The sequence below is a fragment of the Sciurus carolinensis genome, chromosome 8 (assembly GCF_902686445.1).
Source record: "Sciurus carolinensis chromosome 8, mSciCar1.2, whole genome shotgun sequence".
Lineage (NCBI taxonomy): Eukaryota > Metazoa > Chordata > Mammalia > Rodentia > Sciuridae > Sciurus > Sciurus carolinensis.
The window spans coordinates 16,212,507-16,231,804 of NC_062220.1; the positions used below are offsets into that span (position 1 = coordinate 16,212,507).

Genomic DNA, 19,298 nt, shown 5'->3' on the forward strand with positions numbered 1-19,298 from the left:
GAACGTCCAGGGAACTGCTTGAACGCCAAAGCCCCAAGCCTACAATGCCACGCCCAATTGCAACCTGCTGCTTCTCTTTGCCATTCTCCAGCAGTTGACTCCGGGATGTTTTCTTTGTTTCCCTCTATCCCCTTCCCTATGAATGATCTTTTTTGTCCAGACTTCAGGTATCATCCATGCCATAGAGTTTGAGTCTGCAATGTCCCCCAAAGGCCCGTGTGTACATGGTTTGGTCTTCAGTGTGGAACTCCTGGGAGGTGGTGGAAATCTGAAGAGGTGGGGCATAGTGGGAGGTTTTGGGTCATTGGAGGACTGGGGATGCTGGTCCTGTTCATTCTGTTTCTCAGTCACCACGAGGTGAGCAACTTACTCCACTACCTGCTCCCTCCATGGTATACTGTGTTGCCACAGGACCAAACCAATAGGGCCAATTGGTCATGGACTGAAACCCGCAATACTGAGCCAAAAACAAACCTTTCCTCTTTTTAAGTTGATTTTTCTCAGGCATTTGTTACAATAACAGGAAGCTGACTCCTGATACCACACAGTTTGAACTCCTGGATCTGTACCTCTGTTGAGGCTCAACTTGTGCAAGGTGTCACAGCTAGTGAGGAACAGAGCCAGAATTACGAACCCAGATCCAGAGCCCACAGATGTGTGTTACTGTGCTGCCTCTACAGGACAGTCTCCCTCTTCCTCTCACCTCCCTACCCTCTCCCTGGACGTACTCTGGTCTCCTCCACACTTTTTCTGATTCACAGTCTTCTCAACTTCCAACCCCCCCATCCTTTTTCGACATTCCTACGGACGACCCACTCAATGTCCCCAGCCTAGCGGTCTCTGTCTTCATCTTCACTGTATTGGGGAACCCACATCTGTCACCCACTGTCATTAGTCAGAATCGCTCTAGAACTGCTCTTTCTGAAATCCTAAACTTCTGTTTCCTATCCCTGACCTTCCCGCTCTCTTACCATCCCCACATCTACCTTCTCCCCGCTTTCAGCCACTTCTTGTCTCCTTTTGCACACTCAGTTAGCTGTGAACCCATCCTTCAACCTCTGACCCCTCTTCCATTTAATACTTGTGATCACCCAGAACCTCTAACCTTGCGCTCATCTACTTGGCGAAACCTAAAAGGGGATCAGTCAGATTCTGCTCCTATCCATTGAGTGTCTCCAGGGAGAACGGTGGAGCTACCAGCAGGGTGCACTGTACAGCCGTGGCCGCTGCCCTCGTCAAGGCTGTCCATTGCCACCATCCCTCAGCATCCTCCCTACCCCTAGTCTGCCCTGCCAACCCCTCCCAGTCTCCTCAAGGACCCCTCCCACTCATTCTTCAACCTGTGTCCTACTTACAAAGGCAAAGCGAAACTATTAGGAGGAACCTTTTCCAGTTCCTGACTTGAGCCCGTAGACCTGTCTCTATGTGCAGGTGTCCTCGCTTCCTTTCCTCTTGACTGAACAGAAAAGGTCTCTCTCCTCCTGTCTGAGGTCAGTTCTCCCACTGGGTCCCGTTGTTCTCTCACTGCTTTTTGGACATCACCTACCCACTAACCATCTTCTTCCCTGTGTTTTCAACTTTCCTTCTTGCTAGCACTTTCCACTTGCTATATCACCATACTTGTCTCACCTATAATCAAGTATCTTTCTGAAACTTGTGCCTTCCTCTAATTATTATCCTATCATCTCCTTTTCAGATAACATGTATAAAAGTAGCATATAAGGCTGGGGGAACGGCTCAGTGGTCAGGGGCTTGCCTAGCTGGCATGTGCAAGTCCCTGGGTTCAACTCCCAGCAAGGCAAAAAAAAAAAAAAAAAGTCTATAGTCTCTGAATTTTCCCATTCTTTTTATATATATATATATTTAAAGATGTTGATGGACTCTTTATTTTTATTCATTTATTTATATGCAGTGCTGAGAATCTAACCCAGTGTCTCACACATGCTGAGCAAGCGCTCTACTGTTGGGACTAATGACACGTTAACTAACTCAGGCTGACTCCTTATTCCCTGGCGAGTGAGCTAGATCAAGGCCTCAAAGGTGGTTTCAATAGTTAATGACAATGAATCGGACCACCATCAGGGATTGGTTAACAACAGTTCCGTGAACGTGATCAGCTCGTGCTTTCCATATAGTCCAATGGGACTCTTGCCTGCGTGGACCCCCCTGCCTTGCTGACCTTTAAGCTGATTGGTTCCCGCCTAGCCCTCACCCTACATAAAAGCTGTGTGACTTCCTCAATAAATGAGTTCCTGATGTGACGGGTCTCCCTGACGCGTCTGATTGTCCTCCGCCCGGAGGGCTAGGAGCGGGCAGTCAGTCGGCCCTACCTATCCCGGTCTGACCTTGTTGGGGAGTGTCCCCTTCCCTTGTCACTGGTCAAGAAGGGCAAGGGGGCTTAAGACCCCGACACTCTACCACTGAGCCACATCTCCAGCCCTCCCATTCTCTTTTCATTTTTATTTTCACAGACTGCATTTTGATTCATTGAACACAAGTGGGGTACAACTTTTCATTTTTGTGATCGTGCACAATGTAGATTCACACCATTCATGTATATACACAGGGTAATACTGTCTTTCTCTGTCTACTATCTTTCCTTCCCCGACCCCTCCTGCCCCATTTTCCTCTACACCATCCAAAGTCCCATTCTTTTTTAATCTACAGAAGTATGCTGTGTTAGGTTGGGGATAACAGCTCAGTGGAATAGTCAAATGACTGAAAAACACTTGCTTTTGCCCTTAGTAGCAAAACTGCTCCCTGTAGTATTTTACCTTGCTGACCACTTTCTCCTTGAACCTGTCTCCTCCATATGTCTATCCATGACTCACATTATCCTCTAACCGCTCTTTCTCAGCTTACACCTTAGGCTGACTTCCCCGAGAAGCAAAGAGATAAGGATTGAAAGCAAGCAGTTGATTTGGAAGTTGATCCTAGAAACACTGGTAAGGGAATGGGGAGAGGAAACAGGGAAAGGAAGGCAGACGCTACAGGCTGTGCTAATGGGCAGACTATGGCCAGGGGCAGCGGGCTCAGTTCCACTGAAGAACCTGTGGGAGGTTGTGGAATACACACTCCAAGTTGCTCCATGGAGGAATAATGAGCTGGTTCATTAGTGGGGTGGTGCAAATTAAACTGACAATAGGAAAAAAACTCCAAAGTTTATTCACGTACATATGGAGCACACCATAGCGGCTTCCTAAACAGTTAAGAGGAGCCCAGCGTGAGAGGCTGAGGCAGGAGGATCACAAGTTCAAACTCAGCCTCAACAATTTGGCAAGGACCTAAGCAACTTAGTGAGACCCTGCCTCTAAATAAAATATAAAAAGCGCTGGGGATGTGGCTTAGGGTTTAAGCACCCCTGGGTTTAATCCCCAGTACCAAAACAAAACAAAAACATCAGTTAAAGAGAAGAATTTACAAACTGAGATTAATAGGGGAGAAAGGAAGGCAAAATGGCTTCTATGGGAAGAACAAATGGGTTTCTAGGTAACAAAGTGGAGAAAAGTTTGAGATAATGCTTACATAGGTGTGGGAGTACCTTCTCCCTCTTCTCCCTTTCTTTCTTTCCTGCCATGAAACTGGCCCAGAGAGGGGATCCATACAGACTCACTCTCGCTCTCGGAAGCTTCTGCTTTCAGTGAGATAAGGAGAATTCCAGCAGTGTTTCTTTCTGCGTCTGTTGAATCTCAAATATTTTTAGTTTAAAATAATCCTCATACTCTGGGGCCCAAGTGGGTTCCCACACCACCAATTCCCTAATATCACTGGTTGAGGGCTTTTTTTTTTGGAGGTCTGAACTCCTTGGGAATCCTAGTCTGTCTCTCTTTAGGCAGAGAATCCTGCTAAAAACACTGAGCACCAAAAGTGTTATGGGCCAGGTTATACGGGCAATGACCAAACAGACTCCATTTTACCCTGAGACTCCCTGTCATGTAGGAAATGCTTCTCCCATGAGAAAACTCCCATGTTGTACCCATCAACAGTTGCCTAGCATAGCATGTCTGGCAACACAAAATGGCAATTCTTATACAATGTAATATTGTTCTCCCTCTGGGTTCCATTTTTCTTGGGTAATGTACCTTAACATTTGTTTAAATGTTAGTAACCATTCTTTGACTGTCATAGCAACAGCCACTTATGACTAATGTACTGACATGCTTTACTTATGGTTATAAAAGTTGTGCTCTAACCCCTCGAGGGGGTCAAGGGTGCAGTCTTGCAGCCTGCTCCTCCATCCCACCAGCTGGTGAGTAAAGATGGTTCCCTCTCCTGCCTTAAGATCGACTTGGTGGGCTGGGGAGATAGCTCAGTTGGTAGAGTGCTTGCCTCGTAAGCACAAGGCCCTGGGTTCGATCCCCAGCACCAAAAAAAAAAAAAAAAAAAAAAAAAGATCGAGTTGGTGATTTATTGTCATCTTGTCTTAACAAGAGGACACCAGCTATTGCCACTTTGGATTTTTTTTCTTCCTCTACCTGCTTCTTTAATGGTGGTATTCCCCAAGATCTTATCCTTCCATAATCCTCACAGCTTCAGTTACCTGATATTCTGATGTCACTCAAATCTATACCCTTCCCTTTTCATCTCCCTTAAGGTGTGTGTGTGTACACTACACATCTTACCTTGGATTGTTCACTGCAAACACAACAAAATAAAAACTGGGTTGACAGTCTCTTTTTTAAAAAGAAATACGTATTTTTTAGTTGTAGATGAACACAATACCTTTATTTTATTCATGTATTTTTATGTGATGCTAAGGATTGAACCCAGTGCCACACATGTGCTAGGCAAGTGCTCTACCCCCGAGCCACAGCTCAAGCCCTGGGTTGATGGTGTCTTAAAACTTTTTCTCTTCTGTTATTTCCTATTTTGTCTTGCTTTCTTGAAATCTGGTCTCAGTACTGCCAGAGTCTTTCTAAAACATCTGTCTTGGGCTGGGGGTATAGCTCAGTGGCACAAGGATTGCCTAGCATACACAGGTGATGGGTCTGACCCCCGCGTGCATGCATGCCTAAAAAATACACAAATAAACACCTGTCTTTCAACATGGCAGACAGTCTTTTAGGTGGAAGGGATATAAATATGAACAAGACCAAGAGGATTCCTGCTTTCATAAGCATGAATTCTCCAAGTATATAAATAAATAAGAAAGAAGAAAAATGCAGACTGGGGACCTACTTTAGACTGGGAGGTCAGAATAGGTATTTTTTAAGAGAACACATTGAAAACCAGAACTGAATGAAACAAAGGACACAGCCATGCACACGTGCAGGCAGAGACCATGTAATTCCTTAGCTGAAAACCCTTGTTTCAGTGGCTTCCCAAAGACCTCAGGATCTAAGTCCTAATTTCTTAACCTGGCAGAGAAAGTCTTACAGCAAGAGGCCGGCTACCTTCCTCTAGTTTTTACGTTACATGGCGTCAGCTCATGTCATACTCACAAGCACCCGGAAGACAGCAAGTAGACCAGCCGCGTCCCCGTTGCCTTTATTCATCTTTGTACTCTGTCAGTGCAGTAGGAGTCAGCTCCATAAATGTTTGCTAAATGAGACGTTGGGCAAAAAGCATAGATGTACAGGTCGAGATCAGTGCTGTCCAGGAGGAAAAGCAAGTCACGTGTGTCAAGTTTCCTCATAGCTCCATGGGAAAAGTAAATGAAACAGATGAAACCATCTTTACATTTTATTTAAAGAACATATCCAAAGTAGTATCCATTTAACCTGTGATTCACATAGTTATTGAGGTATTTTACATTCTTTGTTTATCTGAAATCTTCCAAATCCAGTGTGTGTTTTACATATCACATCTCAGCAGGGACTGGCCACATTTCAAGTGCTCTGCAGCCACACGAAGCTTGTGGTCACCTCCTTTTAGACATCCCCTACCAAGTGCCTAAAGTGGCCAGCAATTCACCTCCTACCACCTTATCTATTTTATCTTCTTTGCAGCCCCTACTACTACTCGCAAAACTCTGGTTTGCCAGTCTCTTTTGTGACAAGGACTCACCTGGAACGGTGCCTGGACAGAGCAGACGCTCAATAAATGCCACCCCTGCCTGAATCCCTGCCCAGTGGGCACGCAGGCCCCGGCCTCCTTTCACCGCCCACCGCGGGCTGCCCTCGCCCTTCCTCCCCCAGGCGGGACCCTGGAATGTTGCTGGAAATCGTGGACGTGACTGGGAGGAGTCTGGCCGCCTCGGGTTTCGCGGGGCGCACAGGGACGCGGCCGCCGGCCATGGCGGACCTCACGGTGTGCTCCTTCCTCACCAAGGTGCTGTGCGCCAACGGCGGCCGCATGTTCCTGCAGGACCTGCGCGGCCACGTGGAGTTGTCGGAGGCGAAGCTCCGGGACGTGCTGCAGCGGGCCGGGCCCGAGCGCTTCCTGCTGCAGGAGGTGGAGATGAAGGAGGGCCTCTGGGACGCAGAGGCCGAGGCGGCGGCGGGCGCGGGCGGCGCGGGCGGCGGCGGCGGCGGCGGCGGCGCCTGGGCCTGGAGGGTGGTGGCCGTGTCCTCCGCGCGCCTCTGCGCTCGCTACCAGCGCGGGGAGTGCCAGGCCTGCGACCAGCTGCACTTCTGTCGACGGCACATGCTGGGCAAGTGCCCCCACCGCGACTGCTGGTGAGGCGAAGGCGAAGGCGAAAGCGCGGGAGGGCCGGGAGGAGGGCGCGAGCCGCGGCCGGAAGGTCCAGCGGGAGCCGGAGCAGAGAATGGCGGAGACGGGACCCTCGGAGGGGCGGGAAGGGGCGCCGCAGGCTCCTCCTGGGGAGGCCTCGCCTGAGCTGGCGGCTGGATGCGGGGTGAAGCGGGAGGTCCCCTGGGCCCAGATTCCCCAATCGCCCCCGAACTGCTGTCCCGCCGCGGTGCCTTCGCCCCGCGCCTGGCTTAAATCGGTTTGGAACTTTTGAGTTCACCGCCTCAAAGTGCCCTAGGGGGACACCTGAGGATCCCCTGAGAGTCCGCTCCCCAAGTTACTGGGCTCACAGGAGCGCGGCTGTGCTCCCGAGCCTGACTATCCTGGTCTGGCCCGACCCTCATCCCTCCCCCGGAAACAGGGCTGGAGGCGAGTGGGGACCTACACCCCGAGCCGCGAGCTGAAGCTCTTGCGTGGCGTAGTCTCGCCGCTCCCTCACCCCCAGTTTAGGTGGAGGCGCTTTCTTTCCAACGTTAGTGGTCAGTGGGAGATGGGGCCCTCTCTGGGTGGAGAAGGCCAAGTGCAGTTATGGACGAACAGATGTGCAGCCAGGGCAGCTGACTGCCTGAGGTGCCCTTGGTTCGAAAGCAGCCCCAGTGAACATGAAAATGACCCTGGGAAGGGAGTAGTTTCAACCCAACTTTCTTACTATCAATCAGTGTCTGGGAAATTGTTTGACCCACCTGTAAGTTGAAAGTTGCCTAAGGCAAAAATTCCACCCGCTGGCCCTTCCTCACCTGGGCTTCTGACCCAGAGCTTCGTGTTCCCCCAGGTCTACCTGTACCCTTTCCCATGATATCCACACACCTGTCAACATCCAAGTCCTGAAAAATCATGGGATTTTTGGCCTCAATGAAGCCCAGCTTCGGATCCTGCTTTTGCAGAATGACCCTTGCCTTTTGCCAGAGGTGAGTGACCCTGGAGTTTATTTGTTATAAAGATGTCTATATGTATTTCCCTCATTTCCTTTTTTGACTTTATATTGTAATTGCTTTGAAGTAGTATGATTTAGTTTCAAATCCTTAAAAAGTACCCTTTATAATTGCTATAATGGCAAAATGAGCATGTATATTTCTGTTTAGCTATAAAGAATTATTTTAAACCAAATAGTGAGAATCCCAAGAGAAAATATTATGAGACCACCAATTGAAAGTAGAATTTTCTAATCTGGCACAGTGATTCTATCATAGACTTTCTCTTGTTGCCAGAAAAGGGGTGGGAAGAAGGTCAAACAGTGAGGAGACAGTCATTCAGGATGCCTTGTTTTAACTCTAGGGTGTGGTAGGGTCCAGAGGAAAAGAAAGTCATGAGGTTAAATGTGAGCTGGAGCAGATGGCAGAGGCCCCCTGGAGGCAGTTGAATCTGTACCCAAGGCAGTCCTGGAGGGGATGTTAGGAACCAAGGTTTCTTCTTGGCCTCTGTCTCATTTTAACCTTCTGAAAATTTTGCAGCAGGTTTTCTATGTGCTGTGGGTGAGCCAGGTGCATCCCACTGTGTTGCAGAAAGTAGATCCACCCAGAAGTTGGTGCAGGTTACTGGCAGGAAGGATCAGGAGGGTGGCAGCAGCTATGAGGCTGGGACCAGACCTTCCTCTATTAGAGAGAAGGAGCAGTACAACTGCTGTTTGCCTTTGAATTTCATCGTTTTTCTTGATTTATGGAAGTTTAACAGTTTTATATGGTCAAACTCATTGAATCTTTTTCTTTATGGCTGTTTTAGTCAGCTTTTATTGTTGCTGTAACCAAAAGACCTGACAAGAACAAATGTAGAGGAGGAGAAGTTTATTTTTGGGACTCACAGTTTCAAAGGTCTCAGTCCATAGAAGGCCAACTCCATTCCTTAGGGATTGAGGTGAGGCAGAACATCATGGTGGACGAATGTCTGGAGGAAAGCTGCTCAGGACATGCCCATCAGGAAGCAGAGAGCTTCACTTTGCCCAACAAGGACAAAATATAAACCCCATAGGCGCACCTCCAGGGATCCACCTCCTCCAGCCACACCCTACCTGCCTACAGTTGCCATTCAGTTAATCCCTAGCAAGGGATTAATGTGCTGATTAGGTTTAGACTCTTACAACCCAATCATTTCACCTCTAAACTTTCTTGCATTGTCTCACACATGAGCTTTTGGTGGACACCTCATATCTAAACCACAACAATGGCTCTACCTAGATGACCTGGGCCCAGCCTCATCTTGTCCTATTAGACTGCTTCAGTGTTCTTTGAACCCTTACAGTGGGAGACTACCCTGGCCCCTTCAGTTGGGCCTAGAGGTGTGTGGGACACAGCACATGGACACCCAGACATCAGGGACCACAGACAAGCACAGAGGATGAGGTGAGAATGATGCCTCCTGTCTCTTGTGTGAAGATGCCCAATTGATCCTTTCCCTGCTGTCCTAAAGGTACAGCTCAGAATCCAGACACAGCACACAAGAAAAAAAGACCATGGCAGATAGTATATAAAATATTAGGCTGGCTCATTTGAAAATTTACCTGAAATGGACACATTTCTAGGACATAGAGCAAATCAAAATTGATTCAAGAAGAAATAGAAAGCCAGAAGAGTCTTACATTTTTTTAAAAAATAAAAGCACTAAACAAACCCTGAAGCATTAGTTTTCTACAAGAAAACATCAGGCTTACAAAGCTTTATCATTGAGATCTATCAGTTTTGTTTGTTGTTGAAGCATAATTGAAATGTAAAAATTATATATTTATGGTATATGATGAAGTGTTTTTGTATAAGTTTACATTGTGACATATTACCATAATCATGCTAATTAACATATCTATCACCTCACATGGTTATTTTTTAAAATTTTGGGGTGATGAGGACTTTGAAGATCTATTGTTTTAGCAGTTTTCAAGCATGGAGTAGGTTATTATTAACTATAGACACCATGCTGTACCTGAGGGCTCCAGAACTAATCCGTAAGTGAAACTTTATTCCCTTTACCTGTAACTCCCCATTCTCCTCCCAAGTTCTAACACGTCTTTAGGGAACAGATTACTCTAATATTTGGACTATGTCTGGGGTCTCTTTTCCTTGATCTTCTGTACATTCTCGAACCAGCATCCCACTGTTTAAAATAGTTTATAATGTGTTTTAATGTATGATAATACAAGTCTCTATGCCCATTACTCTTCTTTTTCAGTTTTTTGTTTGTTTAATCAATTCTTGTTTTCTTCTTCAGGTAAACTTTAGAATCACTTAAATTCCTAAAACTATTTTCTAGGAACTCTTTGAGGAGGGTTGAAATTGCATTAAAATTGAGTTCATTTTAGAAAATTGGCACCACAATTCTAGATAGGATATTTCTTTGTTTTAAAGCGGGTTATCTGTGTCCTATAGAATTGCCCCTGTTTTAGGTTGGTTGATGGTGTTCCTGTCATATCATTTAACATGTTCTATTTTTTGAATATATGGTGAACTAATAGTTAGCTCTGGAGGTTTTGTCGGGGTCTTAAACCCCCTTGCTCTTCTCAACCAGTGACAAGGGAAGGGGACACTCCCTAACAAGGCCAGACCAGGATAGGTAGGACTGACTGACCGCCTGCACGCAGCCCTCTGGGCCGAGGACAATCAGACGTGTCAGGGAGACGAGTCACAGCAGGAACTCACTTATTGAGGAAATCACACAGCTTTTATGTAGGGTGGAGGCTAGGCAGGAACCAACCAGCTTAAAGGTCAGCAAGGCACGGGGGTGTGGGGGGGTGGTGTTCATGCAGGTGAGAGTCCCATAGGACTATATGGCAAGCACGAGCTGATCACGTTCACGGAACTGTTGTTGACCAATCCCTGACGGTGGTCCGATTTATTGTCATTAACTATTGAAACCACCTTTGAGGCCTTGATCTTGCTTACTCGCCAGGGAGTAAGGAGTCAGCCTGAGTTAGTTAACGTGTCATTAGTCCCAATAAGGTTTGATGGGATTTGGGTTTGATTTTTTATAGCAAGAATATTTATATATTTATATATAATATTTATATTTTTTTACAGCAAGAGTATTTTTATAGGTGCATTATTGGGGTAACTTAACCATCCCCATTTGCATGGGAATGACTTTCATGGTCAAAGCTGGATAAGGGTGGTGTTGTATCACATTGGGGTCATATAATATCTTGCCATCTTTTGTGTGTGTGAGGTTAAGTCTGATTAGTCATTTCAGAACTGACAGCCTGATCCATCTTTATAAACTTCCCAAGAGAATGTCCTTGGTTTGCCTGGAGCAAACCAGTTCACATTCACGGTCTCAAAGTAATCACTGACAGTGCTCCCCTGCTCCCTGCCGCGATCACACAGTATGTTAGTGTCACCAGTGAGTCGGTGTCACTGGAATAGAGCCTAGGTAGGGATTCAGGTCTTGTGATTTATTGAGGGAGGGCTCTTTAGGAAAAACCAGTAAGAGAGGAAGGGAAGCAGGATATAGGGAAGAAAAGACTACAAGCAAGGTGAAGTCTGGCTCTGACCTGATTCGTGGGGCTGTGGAATAAAAATTGCACTGAAGAATTGTCCCACCCTGGAGGCAAGGGGCCAGCCTCTTGTACCTCCATGTAAGTCCCTCATTGGCTACGGGCTTTGGGGGAGAGCAGGTCAGTTGAGGGTCTAGTGTAAGAGGAGGGGGTCGCCAGAGCCAATGCACACAATAGCTCAGGGAGGCCTGGCTGGTGCCCACTGGCCCTCTTATGCTATCCCTCAACCTTTCAAGATCTTAACAGCCCTTGACAAATCAGAAGATGCCATTTACACCAGGGAACTGCAAATCAAAACCACCATATCACACCCTAGTTACAATGGCTATGGTTACACAAAACAAAACAAAGACCCCAAAATAACACATGCTGGTGAGGATGCAGAGAGAGGGAACTGTCATGCACCATTGGTGGGAATATAGATTAATATACCATTGTGGAAAAGTACAGAGGTTCCTCAAAGAAGCAAGCAAAGAAAGAAAAACCAACTACTGTGTGATCCTGCAATTCTTTTACGGGGTATATAAGCAGAGGTATTGAAATTAGTATGTTGAAGAGACATCTGCATGGCATGTTTACCATGATACTGGTCACAACAGCCAAAATGTGGAAACAACCTAGGTGTCCATTGATGGATGAATAGATACAGAAAATGTGTATAGATACACAATGGAATATTATTCAGCCATAAGAAGAATGAACTGTGCAACAAATGGTTAGAACTGGAGGACGTGATGCTAAGGAAAGTAAGTCAGGTGCAGAAAGACAAATACTATATGTTCATCCATGTGGAAGCTAAGTTGATCTCAGAGAAGTAGGGAATAGAAGAATGGTTACCACAGCCTGGGAAGGGTGTGAGGAAGGGAGAGGATGGTTAATTCTTGCACTGATGTTCTGTGGCACTGTAGGGTAACAATAGTGGACAGCAATTAATTGAATATTTCAAAATATCTAATAGAATTTTGAATGTTTCTAATACGAAGAAATGACATGTGTCCAAGAGACAGATATGGCAGCTACCCTGATCTGATCTTTATACACATTATATACACATTGTATACATGTATCAAAATGCCACACTGTACCTCAATACAGGGTACATAGTAATATGTACAGTTACTGTGTGTCAATTAAAATTTTAATTAAAAAAGAAGATGCTACTTAATCTCCAGTTTACTAAGAGGAACTTGTTTATGGGCTGAAAAGACACAACAGCTGGGTGTGGTAGCTCACACAACTGTAATCCCAGCAAGTCAGCAGGGAGGAAGGAGGATCACAAGTTCAAGGCCAGTGTGGGCAATTTAGTAAGACCCTGTCCTGAAATAAAGTAAAAAGGGCTAGGGATGTAGTTCAGTGGTAAAGCGCTCCTGGGTTCAGTCCCCAGTTCTGCAAAATAAATAAAGATATTGTGAGAACTAATATTTTAAGTGTTGCCTTGTTTCTGTCCCAGGTCTGTTTGCTGTATAACAAAGGTGGGGATCCCTTCTATGGTTACTGCAACCTCAAAGACAAATGCACCAAGTTTCACGTGTGCAAAGCCTTTGTCAGGGGAGAGTGCAAGCTTCAGACCTGCAAACGGTCCCATCAGCTCATTCACGCTACCACGCTGAAGTTGCTACAGGAGCAAGGATTGAGTATTCCAAGTGTCGTTAATTTTCAGATCATCGCTGCCTACAAGCATATGAAGCTGCACAAGATGCTTGAAAATAAAGGTGGGTATATCAGAGGCAGACAGGAACTATCAATGGTGAGGTATTCAGGATTCTTCACAGTAAAGAAATAAGAACAGTGACTTGAAAGTGGGTCTGAGGACAAAAACCACTTCATATATTAATTGAAGCTTGTGGTTGGGAAGGTTAGGACAGTCAACCAGTGATAATATTGAAGGGTTTCAGAAGACTGAGTTTATAGTATTTGAACAGAGTGGCTCCTGGGCAGATTGGGGGTCAGGAGCAGTCTTAACAGCTTCCTGGTAGATGGGGAGAGGTAGATGGGCTGGTGGCTGGAAGGGTAAGGATAACACAGGGGTGGCTTTCTTTTATCAGTTGGTTTAAAGGTTTTTCTTTTTTTCATTTTTTAGCAATTTTTACCACATTACAGAAAAACTTTGTTTTTTTTTTTTTTTTTTGGTTTGCTTTAGTATATTGGACATCTTTCTAATATAAACTATGAGAAAGCAATTCCAATTTAATGGAAGAGATGCCAAAAGATTCAAGATTAGTGTTATCCTTTATTAGCATGTAATACTGAGGGAAAGATCAGTGAATTGTGCTCATAGGATTCTGTCACCATGGGAGAATTACAGAAAAATTTGGAGTACAAACTAGAAATAAAAATTACATGTGATTGGGCTGGGGTTGTGGCTCAGTGGTAGAGTGTTTGCCTAGCCTGTGTGAAGCACTGGGTTCGATTCTCAGCATCACATATAAATAAAATAAAATAAAAGTCCATCAAAAACTAAAAAAAAATTTTAAAAATTGCACATGATTCCCCTCACTCTAAACAGTAATAATTATTACAATGTCATTGTAGACCTTTCAGTCCTGTTCCTATGTGAATGTTCTTTTAATTATAAAGTGTGCTGCTTATTTATTAAATTTGTTTATAGCTTAAAATCAATTAGTGGTGGGCTTAGAATGAGAAAAGGTAATTAATTAATTGCCAAAGTCAGAGGTACTGAGCTTTTAATTTGCAATTTTCTTTCTTTCTTTTTTTCTCCTCTAGTACTGGGGATTGAACCCAGGGACTTGATCATGCTGCACAAGTACTCTACAACTGAGCAACTTCCCCAGCCCTTAAAAAAAAAAAAAGTTTTGAGACATCCTCTCATTAAGTTGTCCAGGCTGGTCTCAAACTTGTGATCCTCCTGCCTCAGCTTTCCAAGTAGCTGGGATTACAGGCATGTGCCATTGTACCCAGCCCTGAAGTTTTCTTATGTCGGAATGTTAGTGGCAGACTTTATGAATTTTGAAAGTAGGGGGGACTCTGGGTGTACCAGTGTCACAGGCTGTCTGGGGAACCCTCCGTGGTGGAAAGGATCTTCTACTCTATTTCATATGTAGGGCCTGTTGTTATTGTTATCTGGTAAAGTTTACTGAGACTCTTCTAACTATGAAATACTGACTTTCTACTTGATATTGTTATATTTTTAATACATCAATTGCCCATTTTAATTCAGAAGTCACAAACTCTCCAAACCCTGGGAGGGTATTTGGAGTCTTGTCTGAGACCTGGCTACCTGGGCTGATGTTCCCAATGTCTAATGAAACTTAAAGTAATAAGAAAGATGTTTTGAAAGCTCACCCCTTTCTTCTTTCTTTTAGATAACTCAGCTACTTCTCCAGAGGGTTCACGGGGCCTTGAAAAACAGGGAACACAGGAGGCCAGGGCTGCAGAAAACAGGCCTCTGGTCCCTGTCCCTGCTCAGTCGGCCAGGAAGCCCTGCCCAGGTAAACCTTAAAAGGGCACCAGTGAAGTAAGAAGCTTGTCCATCTTGGAAGACCTGAGAGCAAGTCTTTTGCTGAGCTTCAGTTCGTAACCGTTTGTTCATTTAGTAATTTCTTAATAATGGTCATTCATAGCTACCTCACAGTTTATTGTGAGCGCTAAAGAGGGGAGGATAAAATTGGGCATGAGTGACTAGGGATGAGGCTGGATGTGAAGCAGGCAGAGAGTGGGTAAAATATGAGCAGAGGGGTCAGTCCAGGGCAAATCCTGAAGAGGCAGCTTCTGCAGTTCTTCAGCACCTTCCCCAGGCTGGGCGGAAGGAGCTCTTCAAGTGGTAAATGTCTGCTGACTTCTGTGGTCCGGCCAGTGATTAGTGACATGTCCATATGAACAGTTTACATAGGTCCATACACTTTGCACAATTTTCTACTTATGTATTTCATAAGCATTTCCATTTTGTTCACATTTATCATACGTAATCATTTTTTTGCACATACATTAATCTATCATAGTTTAACTACCTCCCTGATTCTGGGATATTTCAACTCTAACAAATTTTGAATAGACCTTTTTATAAAATGTACACAGTATTGAATTTATAAAGCCATGCTTTCCTTTTGCTTAGCTTATAGGTGCTAAATGATAATGTCTTTTGGTTTGCATTTCTTTAGATATATGTGTGTGAACGGTATTCTCCGTAACTGCCTTCTGCAGGCTCTATTTTGTGTATTGCTTACGTGGCCTTTTATTGCTGGGGCCTCTGTGCTGATGTGGGACTCCACGATTTTCATAAAAGGATGTCATCCATACAGTGCTCATGATGTACAAGCTTTGTGGGTTCAACCTTGGCCCGCACCTCAGAGAAGGTAACCTTTGGGTTCCTGTCAAAGATTTCTACCTCAGCCTATTTTTATCTTTTATTGAGCTTTTACTAAGCCCAGCTGCTATAGTTTTAAGGAGGGGCAGTTCATCCCTTACTCTTATAACTCTTCTTTCTGTGGATGCAGATGGACCACCGGAAATCTGTTTGCTTTACCCATTGCATGTTGACTTCCCCTTCCTCCCTCTTTCCTCTGCTCTTTGCTTCCATACACCCTGCTGTCTTTCTCAAGTTACATGTAGCTGTTACATCCTTTGTTTTTATCAAGGGGTACCACCAAGAGGCAGCTCTGTGAAACCCTTTGCTGTGTGTAATGTAGTGACATTTCCAAATATCATTGTGTAAAGTGCTTTCTTAAAAAAATTTTTTTTTGTTGTAATGCAGTGTGAAAAAAAGGGACAATATAGTATGTTTTCATAAAACCAAATTATTTAATTTTGAGAAAACTTCTGTTTTAATTTTCAGAAACCTGAAATGCTCTTCTATTGAGAGAGGGAAATACAAAGTGTTTTCAAGTGAGAAATTTCTGTTTTCTCTTACATGGACAATATGATTCATACAACTTAAGATAATCTTTTTACTGTGGTTGCCAACAACAGTATTTCTGAAAATTCTTATGTTCTGCAAATTTTAGGTATTTTTTCTTTCTTTCTTTCTTTTTTTTCCCACTAGTTCTGATTTTTTCTGGTGCTATTGTTTTCCCATGGTGGTGCTGGGAATCCAGCCCAGGGCCTTGTGCATGCTAGGCAAGTACTCTACCACTGAGCTTCATACTCCCACAGCCCTGGGGAGTAAATAATTACATTTAATTATTATTACTATTTCTATTTTATCATTTTACAATGTATACTTTTGTTTAGGCCATATACACCTTTAATGGAAATAGTGAGGGTCTAAACGTGTGTCCTTTATACTGAGAGACTTGGTAGATTTTCACATCATTGTGTTCCTTTTATATATCTTACAGTTGTGATCTTACATGTGAAGTAGGTAGAGGAGAGGCCCTTTGTCATCTTTGTTGGAATGTTTTATTCAGTTCTGTCATCTTTCATTTTAATTTTAGTTCTTCTGATAATCATTCTATAAAATTACCTTATATAATTACTGGATCAAGTCTGACTGCTCACCCCACTACATACTAGTTAAGTCAAGAGACAAGGTGTTCAGGCAAAGAAGCTGACTATTCAAAAAGCCAGCTAGGTGAGAAGATAGGGCACTCCATCCAGCCCATCTTGCTGGGAAGCTGATTTCGATGTGGCTTGTGTAGATGGGAGATGGGTGTTCCCCAGTTGGTGGGTCCTGTCTCATAGTGGGTGGGCCAGATGATACACATCTGATCCTTATTGTCTGGTCATGAGATGTTTTTCAGTTCTGCAGATTTCAGAAGCACAGGTCATTATTTCCTCAGGCTATTCTTGTCACTGATGAGTTACATATTACACAAAGGACAGGCTCAAACTGGGTAGCTGCCACTAGTCTCTCTTGGTAATTGCCAAACTCCTGGTGAAAACAGGCTTCCATTAGTTACTTATTACAAACCTCTGATAATGAAAGAAAGCATCTTTAAACTGAGTTGCATAATCACACTTCTTTATCCGTCTCTCTTTCCATCTGACGATCCAGCTGTTAGATTTACCATGTTAGAGCTGGAGATGCGTTTTCTTTGGTAATTTATTGGGGGTCACAAGGTGAAGCCTCACGTCTCTGGGCTCCACATTGTCGACGTATACTAACTTGAATTAATTCATTTTTCTCCAGGGTTGTTTCTCCTTTTGTTTCCTTACCGCCATCCAGTCATTTGACTTAAGCCAAAAAGCTGCAAATTTTCCTATACTCTTCTTTTTCTTTATTTCCTGTGCCAAGTTGGTTACCCAGTGCTGGAGACATTTTACTCCCAAGGAACCTCCTAAGGCTTACCCTTCCCTCCACAGTTCCTTGGTTCACACCTCCATCACCCATTGCGTGTATTCCACAGTTAAATGTGTTAGGCGTTTTTAATAGGAGGGCCTAGGTGGGCTCCTTGCTCCCACTTCAACGATGGTAGCTTCATTTTAATGTTTCTTATATTAGACCTTTGTGGATTTCATTGCTCTCCTTACTGTCCTCCACCTAGCTGTCTGGTTGATCCTTGAAAAGCAAATCTAATCATATTGCTTTATTTTCACATAAGGCAAGTCATAAACTCCTGGAGTGGACTGTCGCGACTGTCTGCGAGAGAAATGGGTCTCTGAGGAAGGGCCGTGAAAATTGCCCCATCTAAAATGGGCGCCGCGCTGATTTCCTTCTGGGAATGTGGACCCAGTTTGTCATATTGTCCAGTATTTCTGAAGAAGCCAGAAATCCATATTTTGTGAGAAATATTCCGATTTTTAAGTATTGGTTTTTAATCAAGTTTTAGAAATTAAGACTCTTTCTGCTGACCCACTTGGAATATTTGAAATGTGCTCTCTGGAAGATGTTCCCTCTTTTACAAGTCCCAGATCTCACTTCTCTCTGCCTGCCTAAGAACCTGGCAGTTACAGTCTTCAAATGACCCCTAGGGAGGCAGCTCTTATATATTTGTGGTTTTTTTTTTGCAGTACTGGGGATTGAAAAGGGGTCAGTATCCTACTTAGCTACATTCCCGGCCCTTTTTCTTTCTTTTTTTTTTTTTTTTTTTTGAGTGCTAGGGATTGAACTCAGGGCCTTGTGCTTACAAGGCAAGTACTCTACCGACTGAGCTATCTCCCCAGCCCCGCTTTTTATTTTTCATTTTGAGGCTGAGTCTCTCTAATTGCCCAAGCTGGCTTTGAACTTGAGATCCTCCTGCCTCAGCCTCCGGAGTAGCTGGGATCACAGGTGTGAGCCTCTGTGCCCGCTTCCTGTAGTGCTAGCGCAGTACTTTCCACATACATCACAGTCTTTCGGTTTTTATTCCCTGGCTTTGAGCAGAATCATTATTCTTGGTAATTCTAACATTTGGAAGTTAAGGCATATTTTTTATCATACTATGAATTAAATGCTGTATTTGAATCTGTTTGAATGAGCATCATATGGGTCTTCATTGGTCTTCAAACCCCGCTTATATTCTTTAATATTCAGAAACCTTTTTCTCCCAATGGGTGTGATACTTAAGGTAAACATCTCTTTCAGTACTTCAGTTTGAATTGTACAGATCTAAAATTAACTCTTAAACACTTTTGTTTATAATGCTAATTCTTTCCATCAAGAATTAATCTGTCCGTTATTAAGTGTGTTTCTTGATTTTTTCTTATACTTTGTTCTTATTTTTGTCTAGGTCTTATTATGTTACTTCTTTCTTGAGTGTTTTATATCTGTGTTCTTACTCAACATGGAAATCTTTATCGTTAGAAAGCTGTTAATCTTACAAATATTTATCTTTTGGTGAATTGTCTTTGTTTTAATAGTTGTAGATGGCTTTTTTTTTTCTAAAAATAAAACCATAGCTACAAAGTTATTTCTTTCTTATATATTTCTATTGTTTTGCATTAAGTACAAAATGTGATAAAAAATTTTTTTGGCATTTCTTCATTAAATATAAAGTTGATTCTTGGTTTTAAATGAATGTTCTTTATTAGAATAAGAGGAATAACATCTATTCTCTTTTTGGAATTTAAAAGCTTGATAAGATGACTTGGAATCTTTTTTTTTTAATCACTTAAATCCCTAATATGATTGACTATATAAAATGTTTTCATAATATTAAAATATCCTTAAATTCCTGAGCTAAACTCTACCTGATTATGGTATATGTTCTTTTAATGCATTTTTCCCCTATTTTGTATTCATTTATACATTCATAAATAA

The 19,298-nt window shown here is 43.5% G+C and overlaps 1 protein-coding gene across 2 annotated transcripts; it reads left to right on the plus strand.

Annotated features, from left to right (window-relative positions):
• Positions 1-5,748: 5,748 nt before the first annotated feature.
• Zc3hav1l (zinc finger CCCH-type containing, antiviral 1 like) lies at positions 5,749-18,092 on the plus strand. 2 transcript variants are annotated; one of them, XR_007109713.1, is made up of 6 exons: positions 5,749-6,617; positions 7,463-7,598; positions 12,615-12,876; positions 14,488-14,613; positions 15,283-15,477; positions 17,662-18,092. XR_007109713.1 is itself a non-coding variant. In XM_047559897.1 (5 exons), the coding sequence occupies exons 1-5, from the start codon at positions 6,043-6,045 to the stop codon at positions 15,294-15,296; spliced, it is 1,113 nt and encodes a 370-aa protein (XP_047415853.1). In that variant the 5' UTR covers positions 5,749-6,042; the 3' UTR covers positions 15,297-18,092. The 2 variants fall into 2 exon arrangements, 1 of the variants encoding a protein (XP_047415853.1); XM_047559897.1 differs by having other exon boundaries at positions 15,283-18,092.
• Positions 18,093-19,298: the final 1,206 nt, after the last annotated feature.

Excerpts from the sequence above, each read along its gene's own strand:
- Zc3hav1l (XM_047559897.1), top strand. The coding sequence starts at position 6,043 with ATGCCACCCCTGCCTGAATCCCTGCCCAGTGGGCACGCAGGCCCCGGC. Across the intron at positions 6,618-7,462 it reads TGCCCCCACCGCGACTGCTG|GTCTACCTGTACCCTTTCCC; the intron begins GTGAGGCGAAGG and ends GTGTTCCCCCAG. Across the intron at positions 12,877-14,487 it reads CAAGATGCTTGAAAATAAAG|ATAACTCAGCTACTTCTCCA; the intron begins GTGGGTATATCA and ends TCTTTCTTTTAG.